Source organism: Pseudogymnoascus destructans (genome assembly GCF_001641265.1).
Source record: "Pseudogymnoascus destructans isolate 20631-21 unplaced genomic scaffold scaffold_8, whole genome shotgun sequence".
NCBI lineage: Eukaryota > Fungi > Ascomycota > Leotiomycetes > Thelebolales > Thelebolaceae > Pseudogymnoascus > Pseudogymnoascus destructans.
In genome coordinates, this window is record NW_020167527.1 from 1,325,897 (window position 1) to 1,339,874 (window position 13,978).

General features: G+C 54.5%; 6 protein-coding genes across 6 annotated transcripts; 2 read left to right on the forward strand and 4 right to left on the reverse strand.

Annotated features, from left to right (window-relative positions):
- Nucleotides 1-393: 393 nt before the first annotated feature.
- On the forward strand, nt 394-915 carry VC83_04064 (uncharacterized protein; the record flags this gene model as incomplete). The annotated part of the gene is made up of 3 exons (XM_024467701.1): nt 394-488; nt 539-624; nt 683-915. The coding sequence occupies 3 exons, from the start codon at nt 394-396 to the stop codon at nt 913-915; spliced, it is 414 nt and encodes a 137-aa protein (XP_024325053.1).
- Nucleotides 916-1,643: 728 nt separating this feature from the next.
- VC83_04065 (uncharacterized protein) lies at nt 1,644-3,185 on the reverse strand (the record flags this gene model as incomplete). The annotated part of the gene is made up of 2 exons (XM_024467702.1): nt 1,644-3,076; nt 3,158-3,185. The coding sequence occupies 2 exons, from the start codon at nt 3,183-3,185 to the stop codon at nt 1,644-1,646; spliced, it is 1,461 nt and encodes a 486-aa protein (XP_024325052.1).
- Nucleotides 3,186-3,328: 143 nt separating this feature from the next.
- VC83_04066 (uncharacterized protein) lies at nt 3,329-5,437 on the reverse strand. Its single transcript, XM_024467703.1, has 2 exons — nt 4,167-5,437; nt 3,329-4,112 (listed from the first exon to the last, which is right to left on the reverse strand). The coding sequence occupies exons 1-2, from the start codon at nt 5,058-5,060 to the stop codon at nt 3,939-3,941; spliced, it is 1,068 nt and encodes a 355-aa protein (XP_024325051.1). The 5' UTR covers nt 5,061-5,437; the 3' UTR covers nt 3,329-3,938.
- Nucleotides 5,438-5,542: 105 nt separating this feature from the next.
- Nucleotides 5,543-6,646, forward strand: PRE8 (proteasome core particle subunit alpha 2; the record flags this gene model as incomplete). The annotated part of the gene is made up of 5 exons (XM_024467704.1): nt 5,543-5,586; nt 5,656-5,675; nt 5,755-5,805; nt 5,859-6,467; nt 6,528-6,646. 5 exons carry the CDS (start codon nt 5,543-5,545, stop codon nt 6,644-6,646), a joined length of 843 nt encoding a protein of 280 aa, XP_024325050.1.
- A 975-nt stretch (nt 6,647-7,621) lies between these two features.
- VC83_04068 (uncharacterized protein) lies at nt 7,622-9,024 on the reverse strand (the record flags this gene model as incomplete). The annotated part of the gene is made up of 3 exons (XM_024467705.1): nt 8,736-9,024; nt 8,407-8,586; nt 7,622-8,274 (listed from the first exon to the last, which is right to left on the reverse strand). Exons 1-3 carry the CDS (start codon nt 8,965-8,967, stop codon nt 7,622-7,624), a joined length of 1,065 nt encoding a protein of 354 aa, XP_024325045.1. The 5' UTR covers nt 8,968-9,024.
- Nucleotides 9,025-9,917: 893 nt separating this feature from the next.
- Nucleotides 9,918-10,623, reverse strand: VC83_04069 (uncharacterized protein; the record flags this gene model as incomplete). The annotated part of the gene is made up of 3 exons (XM_024467706.1): nt 9,918-10,167; nt 10,307-10,479; nt 10,582-10,623. The coding sequence occupies 3 exons, from the start codon at nt 10,621-10,623 to the stop codon at nt 9,918-9,920; spliced, it is 465 nt and encodes a 154-aa protein (XP_024325044.1).
- Nucleotides 10,624-13,978: the final 3,355 nt, after the last annotated feature.

Consider the following 13,978-nt stretch of genomic DNA (forward strand, 5'->3'; position numbering starts at 1 on the left):
GACATGTTGAGAATGTGCTGGTCGTGAATAAGCTCGGGGTGATTCAAATCAATACTCGGAGCTGTCGATAAGCTAGTTGCTTCAGATGCAGCTGATGATTTTGAGAATGTGCTGAAGCCGGTGTTGGATCTTGACAGCACGGTCGAGCCTGTCACTGAAGATGGCGATGTTGGCGGCGACTTGCATGACTCACGAACATGGGCGTGAACAGCAGTCGGCACAGGTTGGGTGATAATTGCATCGGATGTGTCCTGTCGACTGGCCGCCAGCGATAGTCGCGGTTGCCCGATGGCACGAGGTGTGTCTTGGTCCTGAACGAACCTGTCGATACTATAACCGGCCATTATATCGACCGATGCAACGAAGTTGGGACACAAGTGAGGATCAGAGATAATGCAGCAGTTCTGTTCGGGTGGGCAGCGACCAAAACCTCCAGTTTTGTCGCATAAAAGAGAGCTCGACGTCCTGTGCCGACGGGTGTTCGTCAGGTTGGTTGCAGGTGGGGTGTCGATGTTGCTCGCTGACGACGTCCCAATAGGACCAGTTCACCACTGTGGCACTTATGCGCTGTGTTCGCGAGCAAGGGAAAGGTCACGATGGACCGCGATGAATATAATGTCAACGGTTTGGACCTGCCAAAATATTTCGATGGTGGATAATTATCTTATCTAATGTTTGGAAGATCGCATCGGACAACCGCCACTTGGGACGCACGGTCTTTATGCCGCCACGACACGACAACCCATGCTTCAAATTACAAATTTAACTGTCGCAAGATCAACCCCCCACCAAACCATTGAGCTTACGATACGCAAACATGAGACACGACGCCGACATCCTGCAGAGGCCATGGCAGCATTGCAATATTTCGCTGTTCAAGCCCACCTGAAGAGTATTACCTGTTTCGCACGATAATGCAGCTCTGATGCGGGTGCCCGTCTCGTTTGGAGTACAACCGAGCAGGAAAATATCTCCCAGTACACAAACTATAGAAACAGAGCGATGGTCCTCGGAAATCATCGCAGCTTCCCAAGAAGCTAATTCATGCAGCATCACCATGTGGTTTCACAAGTTCCGAGTGCGTTTTTATAGGGTCTCACGATCCCTCAGCCCCCAAATATTCAGCCTGACCAGGTTCGAAACGTTAGAATTGAAGTGCCTACAATTGGACGACATTCATGCCTCCTCCTGGCCTATGTCTTGAAGAATTGGGGGTTTGTCATGAGAATCATAAATAGGACTGAAAATAAATCCGCGGCTTATGTAGGTCTCTCGTATAGTTTTCTTTCAAGTCTCATATTTTTGGTATCGTCTATCTCCGCGGCACCATTTTCTTCAACACCCCCTTACATGAAGAGTCGTGTGGTGAGCAGTTTAACGGTCCGTACCATCCATCGCAGCACCATCACACTGTACTCTGAAATGAAGGAACGGGGGGTATACTCTGTGAAATATGTTCCCATGACGTTCTGTTACTACGGGCTGGGCTATACTTAGAACTCTGGGCGGCCCGCCCCGACACATCCTTTGCCGTTGGCTCTCTCGGCTAGCTTAAATATATAGTTCAACGACACACAACACAGCTCATAACACATAATCCACAGTATTTATAGTCGTGCTAGAGATTTGTGTTGCCTAAGATTTTAGTCTGGTGAGCAGAGAACCTTCGCTCTAGCAATGATATTCCGAAGCTGCATGCGCTGTCCATTCTCATCTCCCTCTTTCAGGATCCCAGGAAACGTCATGCAGAGGATATCTCTACCTTCTAATGTCTCTTCGTCCTCCCCACCTATATCATCCATGGTTTCGGCATCGAATATATTGATCTGATGGCCTTCAACAACCGTCATGATTAGCTTAAAACTCGCCTTCTGCACCCTGAGCATCCTCGATAGGGTAATGGCCTCGACGACCAGTGCTCGCAATGCCACTTCCCTCCCCCCGTCCTGCAGAACATCCGTAATATCCTCTAAAATAGCCATGGCTTCTCTAACCACAGATGCCGCAACCTCTTCCGTCTTAACGCGTAGATTATCCAGCGAGCCCTTTTTATTAATGAGCCCTAATGTAGACGAGCGCCACTGGTTCATGTCCCCTCCATTCCCTGATGTCGTTGCCAACCATGCTTCGAACCCTATCAATTCCTTCTCCCTTTCTTCAGGCAGTCCGACGAAGTACCTCTGAAACACCCGTTTCACAAGCAGCATCGACACAATACTCTGTATAAGATGCACCTTCGCCGTCCCCGCAAGCCCCTCCCACAACGGACACAGCTCCTCAAGCTTCTCCCTCGTCCCCTCGCCTGCCCCCTTAACATCCATCTTCGCCCGCCTAAAATTCCTCAACACCCAATTCTGCAGCCCGCTCCCGAGTGCCGAGAAGCCTTCCGGGATAACCTCATCCGTGACCTGCCCCTCCGACCTCCCACTCGTCGAGACGAACTCCTTCAGCCCCCGCACATGCGCTCGCAGCCCCTCCACCTCCGACTCTCTGCCTTGTGCCTCGCGCCGCGCTCCTGCAAACCCCTCGCGTAGCGCCTCGCGCTCAATCAGCAAGCTCGATATGCGCGTTGTGGAGTCCCTCTCGCGATCCTCCCGCTCGTCTAGCTCGCGCGCGCGCTCCTCTATCTCAGCCCTACAGTCCGCAAGACGCACCTCGAGAGCCCCGTGTGCGACATGTAGACTGCTGTATTTTAGCTGCCAGAAGTGGGCGACTTCAGCCTGGTGGCCCAGCTTGGCAGAGAGGTGCTCGAGCTCCTGCACGAATGTGCCTTCCATGACCGCGGCGTCGGCTTCGAGGTGCGCGATGCGGTCATCTTTGTCGACGGTGGTGGATTTGGTGGAGGGGTTACGAGCGGGCGCGGCGCTGGGGGAGGTGGATGTAGGTTGTGAGGGTGGTTGCGAGGGTGGTTGCGAGGGTGGTTGCGAGGGTGGTTGTGAGGTGGGGGGTTCGGGGCTGGAGGGGCGTGAATTTGTTGCTGCGTTGTTGGAGACCGAGCCGCTGCGGGAGCGGCCCTGACCCTGCAGGGCCGCGCGGGGCGGCGTGGCGATGGGGGATTTGGGGAACATGGGGATATCTGTGGTGGGAGTTAGTGGGTTGGTTTGGTTAGGTTGGCAAGAGGTAGTGTTGGCTTCTTCAGATGTACGGGGACACTGACTCCGGAGTTTGCGATCGCGGGAGCTCATCTTTGGGGAGTGTGGGGGGGCGAATGGATGGTTATTGCTATGGTCTATCGATAAATGTATGCATTTCGAGAAGAAAAGTATAGCTAGAGGATATATATGCGCCGATGGGCAGCCATTTTGTGCGGCAAGGCAGCAGTAATAACAGCTTGGAGGTTGTGTTGGAAGTGGGAAGGCTGGCGGGTGAGATGGCGCCAAGAGGTGGGACAGACCACTTGTGTGGGGTAATAGCCAACAGGGAATCCAACTCAGCCTCGTCCAACATTGAAAAAACATGCAGAAGGTAAATACGCTGGTTGCCCGGCTCGTTAGTAGATGCATGTTATTCTAATATATCCATAAAAACTTGATATTTTGCGGAGACTAAAGAGTGTACATTATTTACATGGTATATATCAACGGGTCTGCATTCAACTTCCATTTCAGTACGTGCCTGGACAGTTCCAAAGGCTAGGAAGGCAATGTCAGCGTTCCCTTTCGAGATCAAACTGGACATGCAGCATAGAGTTGACTTGCGGACGGCCGCCCGGCGAAAGTGGAACAAGACGCTCCGGCTTCAGGGCTCCAGAAAGCGTTATATATTTGCACACAGACTAGTTGGCACGCCATGGAAGAGGAGACTTCGTGCCAACTTAAGTTGTGTGCAGTGATGGTCACTGGTTGCAAATATGTCCGACGCCTAGATAACTGGCGGCATTTATAATATATAGCATTGAGAGCTTCTGCTATAGAGTCTTCTTGTCATCTAAGTCGGCTTCAGTAGCTGCACCAGTGCTCCCGTCTTGTGTTGTCATTTCCAGACTCGGCAGCATGACCAGGGCCTGCATCTGGCTCTTCGTCATCGTCGTCTTCTCCATGTACGTCGACCACACGTTCACCAGCTTTTTCAAGGGTATTGCGGCTCCAGGCCCTGACTCCTTTCCAAATTGCCTGTGTGCGGTGTCAGCTAGTCTTATTACGTCCACTGAGTACAGGCAAACTTACGTATAGGATTGTGGCGACTCCAATGATAATCATCGATACGCTGATATCCTGAAGTCTCTCTCGCCCGGTTCCTCCCCTTCTGGCTCTACCACCACCTCCAACCACCCACCTAAGATTCAGCCACTGAAATGGGGACATGATAAAGGATTTCAAGAGACCTAATAGCCCTAAAGACGCGAATCCCTTTAGGAGATGCTCAGACCACGTCCATTCCTCACCCTCCTCAAATTCTAAGAGGGGTTCGCGGAATGTTGTCCACGGGTTGGTAGTCAACGTTGCCACCGGATCCAAGTATAGCTTGACAATTGGTTCCGCAACGAAGCCAAGCAAGAACACGGTGGCCCAAAGAATCAGTAGAGTGAGAACAATTTGGGTCATGGTACTGCCAATCCACTTGCTCCACCGCATCCTCTCCAGACGGTATGTGTATTTACATGTGGGGCATTCGAAGTAATTGCGTCGTCCGTATGATAGATCGGCGTGTCGCCAGCCCTGTAGACATCCTTCATGGACATATGACTGTGATCCTTTGCACTTGCATGGTCGAATTAGTCGTCCGGATTCCGGATCTTCCGACACGTACTTCACGGTCGGAGTTGGAGCGACCACGCCAGCGAGGCCTTCCGGACCAGTCTCGAATGACGGCTGCACTTCCTCCAGACAAATCCTGCAAGTCCTTGAACCGTAGTATTTTTGTTTCTTCGGAGGATCATTGGAGCTGGCCTCGCCCTCATGGGATTGAGGTGCGGGTTTCGTCTCGGATGGTTGTTTTGCGCGAGGGAAGTCTCTCTGAATGAAAGAACTTTCCGGCGAAGCTTGATCGCAAAGATCATAGGCAACTACCTCCTCTGGCCACGACCAGGTTGACTCTGACCCATATGGTGGTGCAGGCATGTTGGCAACCGATAGTGTTGAGCTTGTAAAAGTCGAAAAACAGCTGGATTTTGCCAGCTCAGGATTCAACAGACATTTAAGAGAAGGATTCGGGCAATAGTGGCCTCTGCGATGATACTCGCAGGTCCATTAGTCAAAACCAAGGCGATGACTTTATGAAATAGAAAATAATGTAAGGAAATACCGACGGTTGAGGCCAGATATTCAAAGTTCCTTACATGGTGGTACGGTCGGATGGAGGAATGCGTCCGAGATCGAAGTGTGGTTGTGGTGGTCTCGCTAGAGTTGCCGCGTTAGCGCCGTCGGTCACTCCAGACGCGGAATTCGCAAGGCAGAGCTGCCTGTGAAGCTAAGTTACCTCGAGCAACGAACGGTGTATCCCAGCAATTCTCACGATCACCTTCCAACCCCAACAACTGCATTGATCGCCCATTTGAAGCTCCATCTACGCAACTCTCCTCCAAGCTTCAGATATTGGAACCATGGCGGACAGATACTCCTTCTCCCTCACGACCTTCTCGCCCACGTAAGCTATCACCGTGTTGAGCTCCAAGCCATCCATGTCTATCCGCGAACCAAGCTAATACAATTACAGCGGGAAGCTCGTTCAAATAGGTCAGTCTCAGATGAAGCTCAACTATAGGCGATCTTCCGGTGAAACCCTCCAGCCGTGAGCTGTGCTCACGATTCATAGAATATGCCTTAAACGCCGTCAACCAAGGTGTAACAGCACTGGGAATCAAAGGTACGTCCACCTGCCCCCCCAACCAACCCAACCCCATCTAACCCCTTACAAAGCAACAAATGGCATCGTCCTCGCGACCGAAAAGAAGTCCTCCTCACCCCTGATCGACCCCCCCTCCCTCTCAAAAGTCAGCCTCATCACCCCCAACATCGGCATGGTCTACTCTGGCATGGGTCCCGACTACCGCGTGCTGGTCGACAAGGCGCGCAAGGTTTCGCACACGAACTACAAGCGTATCTACAACGAGTACCCGCCGACGCGCATCCTCGTCCAGGACGTCGCGCGCGTCATGCAGGAGGCGACCCAGTCGGGTGGCGTGCGGCCATACGGTGTCAGCCTGCTCGTCGCTGGGTGGGACGAGGGTATCGAGCCGGATGTGGAGGCAGACAATGTGAGCGGTGGCGCGGGAACCGAGGGGCCAAAGCCAAGCGGCAAGACGGGAGGCATCCTCAAGGGCGGACCTATGTTGTACCAGGTCGACCCGAGCGGGAGTTACTACCCATGGAAGGCAACGGCGATTGGCAAGAGTGCGACGTCTGCAAAGACGTTCCTGGAGAAGAGGTATACGGAGGGTTTGGAGCTTGAGGACGCGGTGCACATCGCGCTGTTGACGCTGAAGGAGACAATTGAGGGAGAGATGAACGGAGAGACAGTTGAGATTGGTATGTCTCTTCCCGCCGTGGATGGATAGGATCGAGAGCGGTTGCTAACGTAATGTACAGGTATCATTGGCCCGCCAGCACACCACCTTATGGGCGTTGAGGGTGTCGAGGGGGCACAGGGCCCTCGCTTCCGCAAGCTCAGCCCGCAAGAGATTGAGGACTACCTCACGAACTTGTGAGGCGGGTCTGCTGCCATGGCGTCTGGGGATGGGGGAGCAGGGGTGGGGTGAGTGGACTTTGAATTGGTGACATTGGTGCACAATACAAATGTATCATAGAAATATCACGATAGAGCAAGCGAAATCCACAAATGAATTAGGCATGGCTTTTTGGGGGTTGCTTGATGGATGGTGCACGGCGTGTAGGATGTTGTGTGCTTTGAAGCGCGTGTTAGGGTCCAGCAATCAGCTTTGCACTCTCTGTGCTGGTGAGCTCGCCTTGACGCCTTTCATGGCGCCTTCGATCTGCCTCATCGCGCGTCTGCTTCCGGCCCCTGGAGAGACAGCATTGGCAGCCATAGAAGGAAAATGTAAATTATTGGGCTGCTTCGTAACATTGAGGAAAGTGGCTGTCCCGTTGCGTTGGTTCGGTCTTTGCTGGTGGTTCCAATTGCAATCTCGCCACGGTCGACGGCCTCGAAGCTGCTGTATCAACGTTCAGGAATGCTGGCGCCAAGACATACGAAGGCAAATCCTCCTCAAACGAACCGGACTACAAGCCATCTTCCCGGGGTAAAGAAGAGTGGCCGACGATGATCCAGGCTGGTCTCTTCTGTCGCCGCTACGACCTGTCGCTACGACCTGTCGCCGCGATTCCTTCCCGCCACCGCTATTCCTTCTCCTCGCCGCCTGAGCTTTTGAGTCTGGGCATTGGTTGCCTTGCGCTTAGCTTCGTGCTCCACAGCAAAAAAAAATTGATTCCCTTGGCCAAAAGTTTGCGCTTTCCTGCCGCTTCAGCCTCCGTCCCACCTATATGGGGCCATAGTCACAGTAGATTGTATATAGATGGGATTTGATGCTGGGTTGGGGTATTTATAGCCGCGCAGACCCAAGTAAGGGGCATAGGATAGGTCCATATTGATCTCCTTTTCGTCTCGTCTCTTACCACCTGTACTACTCCACGGCTTCAAAATCTTACAGATCCCTACAAAATAGTTATAGTAGCCTCGGTCCTCGCACATCCCTCTCCACAACCAAAAAACTCGCCTTTTCCCCCCCAAACACCTCTCTCACCCTCCCTTCCTCCCCTAAAACCCCACTCAAATCAACCCTTCTCCACCCTCCCTCACTCTCCTCTCCTTTGCCCTCATCTCCTCCCCCCTCACTCCCCTTCTCTGTTGACCCCCTAACCCACCATCCCCCCTCCATATCCAACACCCCCACCCCCCCTTCCCAAACCGCCACATCCACAACATCAAACTCTACACACTCAACCTCCCCCGTCCCACCATCCGTAACATAACACCCCCCCTCCCCCGTCAGCACAGCTGTCACGTAACCACCCGCGACTACCTTGACGACTCCGCCGCCTGGTATACCCTCCAGCGCGGTTACGACGCCTGGTTCATCGGCTGGCATATCATCGGAGGAGTTGGAAGATGAGGAGGAGCAGTGGCGGCCAAGGGGTGAGGGATGGCGCGGGTCGCCCCAGGTGTAGAGGATGCCGCTGGCGGTGAGGGCGGCGAAGTGGGTTGTGCCAGCGGTTATTAGTGTGGTGTCTTCTGGGAGGGAGAGGGGTGGTGGAAAGGTGAGGGTTGTGGGGGAGTGGGAAAGGGAGAGGGGGAGTTGGGTGCGCGTGCCTGTTGTGTCTGGGGGGTGTTAGATGGGTTGCGGGGATCGAGGTGAGGATGGGAGAGCGCACGGCGAGACCGAAAATAGAGAGATAGATATGAACCCGAAGAGCTCGACGAAATCGAATCGGGAAATACAAATCAACTCACCAACGACCATCCCCGTCCCCGAAACTGCCCATCCCTTATCCATCCCATTCCGCTTAAGTGCTTCTGCATGCCTCTCCACGAGCGCATTTTGATGCCGCCCCACATTTCCCTCTTCGAGGCTGAGGAGGAGGAACGGGGTCGGCGACCCCGCTATGGCGTAGGAGGATGAGTTGTATTTCACTGCTTAGTGTTAGCGGTGCTGCTGGTGGCTTTAGACGCAGCCCAGACCAGGCAGGGTGGACACTAATATAGAGGGCAAGTTCTAGCAAACAAGGAGATATCAACAGCCTCCCACTCAGCAACCCAAACAAAAGAAAGCCCTAACATACCAATACACCCAAACCCATCACTCCTAACCCACTCCATCCCCTCTGCCTCAAACACCTTCCCATACACATCCAAATCGCGTGGCTCCCTCTCCTCCCCCTCCTCATCCTCTCCCTCATTTCTCCCCTCCTCATCCGCAGCCTTGGACAGCCCAGCCTTGCCAAACGAGGACGAGGAGGGCGAGAACTCAAGTTGTCTCCACACATTATTCCCCTTTGTCCAAACCTCCATCATCGTTCCCCATGCTGTGGTGCTGGCGATGTAGGGTGGTGGTGGTGGTGGAGGGGCGTGGGGCGTGGGGCGTGGGGCGTGGGGGTTGCGTGGGGGGAGGGAGGTCAGGTGGTGGATGATGGATGCGGGACCGTGCAGTTCGAGGCAAGGGGTGGACGTCTGGTATATCCGTTAATCCCGATACGTTACTAGCGTTGGTATTGTTGCCTAGATGGGGAGAGTGTGGTGAGTGATGGAGAACGGGGTATGGGCAGGTTGGAAGGTTATAACCTCAACGAACAGGAAATCGAGAGGTATGGAAATATAAATCACGTGCATTTATGACGCCCCTCTTACCGCCGTTGGAGAAGGATAGAACGGGTGAGGTAGATAGTTAGATATAGCATGGTAGAGATCTCGGGGTAAAGCAGGTGCCTTGGAAGCCGGTACACGCACGAGAGCGGTCGGGAGAGACGACACAGCGCAACAAACCACATAACCCATCAAGACCCCATTACACAGTATCTCACTCCCCCATCCTTGCTGGAATCCCATATTTTCACCCACCACCCCCCACCTCCCATTCCCCATTCCCCATTCCCCATTCCCCATTCCCCATTCCCCATTCCCCATTCCCCATTCCCCATTCCCCAAAAACGAAGAAGAAAAAAAAACACCTCATGCTAGTGTACTACGCTCCCCCCCCAGCCCCAAGCCCTCCGCCCCAAAACACTCCGACAACCATCATCATCACATCACATAAATAAGAGGAGCCCACCCCCAGCACTGGCCCCAATGCCGCTCTGCCCATCCCGAATAAGCCTCGGCAGCGCGAAACGCCGCAGCACACTCGCTGCGTCCCCCTCCCCCCTCCCAAAAAAAGCTCCCCTTTCATTTCCCCAACTCTCTTTATAAAGTCCTCCCTCCCCTCTTCCTTCCGTCCCATCACTCGGTTCATTGACACGTCCGTCCTCCTACGCGTAAAACTTCCTCAACACGCCCTCAACCTCCTCATACTGCTCCTTGACCTCCTTAAGCGTCTCGCGGATGCGCTTGAGGCAGAGGGCCTCGTCGTTGACGTCGACGGTGCCGGACTCGTCCTTCTTCTGACCGTAGTGCTGGATGCGCTCGCATGAGTCTTTGACTTTTGTGAGGCCGAGGGTGGCGGAGGAGCCTTTGAGGAAGTGGCCTAGGGAGGCGAGGGAGGCGAGGTCGGATTTATCGCTGGAGGGGGGGTTAGTTTGTATTTATCTTTCTCCGTTCTTGCTTTCGATTTCGGCGGACAGAAGTTGCAGGGGGAGCGGTAAGGGGGGAAATGGACCTGGGAAAGGGATAGAAGGGAAATAGAAAAGGGGAGACAAACAGCGCCTCCTTCATCTCCCCAAACGTCTGCTCCGCCTGGTCAAAGAAGCCAAACACAATACTCTTGCTAAACTCCCTCTCCTCCTCATCATCATCCATCTCCAGGATCTGCTCAAATGTCAAGGCATCGATGCTCTCCCCCAAGTCCGGGAAGCTGACGGAGCCGGCCTCGCTCTGCACGGCGGGGTAGGTGTTAGCGGTTTGGTGCTTTTTTGATATATGTTGTTCTTGGTGGGGGGCGTGGGGGTTGGAGGGGGGAGGGAAGGGGTATCGTACCTTATCCTCGAAATCTGTGGCTGCTGCTGTGGTAGTCGCCATGTCTATGAATGTGTACACTATCTAACCCGCGCGCGCGCGCTCTTGTTGGCTCCAAAAACTCGGTCGGATGTAGGGTATGGTAGAAGTAGGTATGGTAGAAGTAGGTATGGTAGAAGTAGGTATGGTAGAAGTAGGTATGGTAGATTGATCTCTGCGTCGGGTCGTAGTATACGATTCCTCGGCTTTCTCGTTTCTTTAGTCTCTCAGTGATCGTAAAGAGGGTATTGGTTTGCCCTTTGCCCGGTATGTACTTGGGGGGTTGTGGATTGTGGTTTTGTGGTGGCGGTTGGTGATGGGCCGGGTTATTGCTGTGGCGAGGCTGGTGGGGTGTAATAGCCAGCCACTCAAGCGTCGGCGGGTGGTGGAGGGCGGTTGAACGGGGTCCGGTGAGGTCAGGTGAGGTCAGGTTTGTCACGGCGATGGGGTAGGTCGGCATTCGAGATCGTTGGGGTTGTTAATTTGGTGAGGTGGTGGTTGTCTTTCGGAGTTCGGTGAGGGGTGGTTGTGGTGGTGGTGGTGGTGGTGGTTGTTGTGGTTGTGGTTGTGGTGCTGGTTGTGGTGCTGGTGGTGGTGGTGGTGGTGGTGGTGGTGGTGGTGGTGCTGGTGCTGGTGGTTGTGGTGGTGGTGGTGGTGGTGCTGGTTGGTTTCTTTGACGACGGCGGGGTGGAGGGGGAGGGCTAGCGCGAAAGGAGAGCTATCGGTTCTGCTGTCTGCCAAACTTTTTTGGAAGTATGGGGCCCGTTTTTTACAAGGGTTTAATCCTCTTCTCCCTCTTCCTTGGCCCTCCCGTCTTTCATTCTGTTATTTCCGGACCTCACGCGTTTAACGACAACGGCGTACTGTCTGTTTGTACTGTTAGTGTACTGTTAGTGTACTGTTAGTGTACTGTTAGTGTACTGTTAGTGTACTGTTAGTGTACTGTTACTGAACTGTTACTCTACTTCTGTACTCTCTCTGCTGTACTCTACTGTACTCTGCTGTACTCTGCTGTACTCTGCTGTACTCTGCTGTACTCTACTGTACTCTACTGTACTTTACTGTACTCTACTGTACTCTACTGTACTCTACTGTACTCTACTGTACTCTACTGTACTGTACTCTACTGTATTCTACTGTACTCTACTGTATTCTACTGTACTCTACTGTACTCTACTGTACCCTACTGTACTCTACTTACTCTGCTGTACGGAGCAGAGTACTCTGCTGTACTCTACTGTACTCTACCTATTCCCAAACAAGGGACAGCACACCAGAAGCACAACCCCAAAAAACACAGGATAGGAAAAGCCCAGGCTATGAAAAACCAACCAGGGCAAGGTTCAGCAAGGGTTGAAAGGGGAGGGCCTGGCCGAAAGAGGGATGGAGTGTGCCCCCCCTCTTCCGGATGCAGGGCCAGACGCAGCAACATTCCATCCCATCGCCATCATCGCCATCATCGCCATCCCATCGCCGCTTACCTCCCTTCCCTATGTACACTCCCTTCCTCCGCATATGACACTGCCAATACCTACCTCCCCTACCTCCCCTACCTCCCCTACCTCCCCTATCCCCCCTACCTCCCCTATCTCCCCCCCTACCTCCCCTGCCTCCCTTATCTCCCTCCCTTACCTCCACCAACCACACCCTCCCGAGTCACAGTTACAAACTCATACTCGAAACCCCACCGTCGCACAACCGCACAACCGCACAACCGCACAACCGCACAACCGCACAACCGCACAACCGCACAACCGCACAACCGCACAACCGCACAACCGCACAACCGCACAACCGCACAACCACACGTGGCATGCCCCCCATCGCCCCGCAACCCCTTGGCGAATTCCGCGCCAAGGGGGATGGGGATGGGAAGGAGCGATGATCAACCACCACCACACCACCACACCACCACACCACCACACCACCACACCACCACACCACCACACCACCACACCACCACACCACCACACCACCACACCACCACACCACCACACCACCACACACCACACCACCACACCACACCACCACACCACCACACCACCACACCACCACACCACCACACCACCACACCACCACACACCACCACACCACACCCGCGCCTACCACTCTCTTCCTCCCCCTATCCCCATCCCCATCCCCATCCCCATCCCAACCCCAACCAACAAGTGGAGCCATGACGTCCCGCACACCAAATGACGTCGACTAGCCCCCATGACCTATTGACCTATGACGGCGTCGCGGGCCGGGGTGTCTGGGCCCTCCCGCCCAAAAAACAATAAAACCCCCTAGCCCGCCAAGCCGCGCCAAGCCCGCCACCTCCCTCCTCCCATCCACGCCAAGAGCCTTACGCCGCGCGGATTGGTCGAGAGAGGAGCGAGGAAGAGGCTGGGAGGAAGAGGCTGGGGAGAAGAGGCTGGGGAGGGAGGGAGTTTATCAGGGGGGATGGATGGGCGGGGGACGGGGAAGTTAAGCCGGTGGGTGGGGAGGGGATGGGCGGGGGACCGGGGAGTTCAGCCGCTGGGTGGGGAGGGGATGGGGGGGAGTACGGGGACGGGGGAGTACGGGGACGGGGGAGTACGGGGACGGGGGAGTACGGGGACGGGGGTGCACTGCGGTTAGGGGAGGATCTGTGATGTGAACAACACCACCACGCCTGCATAGAGTACGTCCATCCTACTCCTAATCCTCCCTCACTCGGCCTTTCCCCTCGGAGTAACTGCCACCTTCCCATCCCTCCTCTCCCCTCCCCTCCCTTCCCTTCCGTCCCTCCCACCATCAACACCAATCTCCGACCCCGTCTCACCACCGCCCACCTGCCGAGCCGGTCCCAAGCCCAGCACTGGTCGCGTGCATGCATGCATGACGTAGCCCCCGCCCCCACCACCCGCCCCCTGCCACCCGCCACCCGCCCCCCTGCCCAACGGCGTGGCAGTAACTACTGTATGTACTCGGTGCTTGAGTGCTTGTGTGAAGCTTGGTGGGGATGGGCGGTGCGGGTTGGAGGTGGTTTGTCAATGTTGGGTCTGTGGGGGAGGTGATGTGCGGCGGTGAGTTGGGGTCAGTTGGGGTCCGTTGGTGTCCGTTGGTGTCCGTTGGTGTCCGTTGGTGTCCGTTGTTGTTGGTGTCCGTTGTTGTTGGTGTCCCTTGTTGTTGGTGCGGTTAGTCTCCTTTCATTCATGACTTTTTCTCCGGCGGATTCATCTTCCAGCTCCTTCCTGCGTTCATCGCAACTTTGAACAACCTGTTTCATAAGCTCAGTATACTCATTTTTCAATTTCAGTCTTTCTTCTGCCATAACTGCAGCGACTCTCTTCTCCTGTTTCACCTTCTCTTGGTCCAGCTCTTTTTCTCTTTTATCTAGCTCCTTCTCTCTCTC

Excerpts from the sequence above, each read along its gene's own strand:
- VC83_04066 (XM_024467703.1), bottom strand. The coding sequence starts at position 5,060 with ATGCCTGCACCACCATATGGGTCAGAGTCAACCTGGTCGTGGCCAGAG. Across the intron at positions 4,113-4,166 it reads GAGTCGCCACAATCCTATAC|GCAATTTGGAAAGGAGTCAG; the intron begins GTAAGTTTGCCT and ends CACCGCACACAG.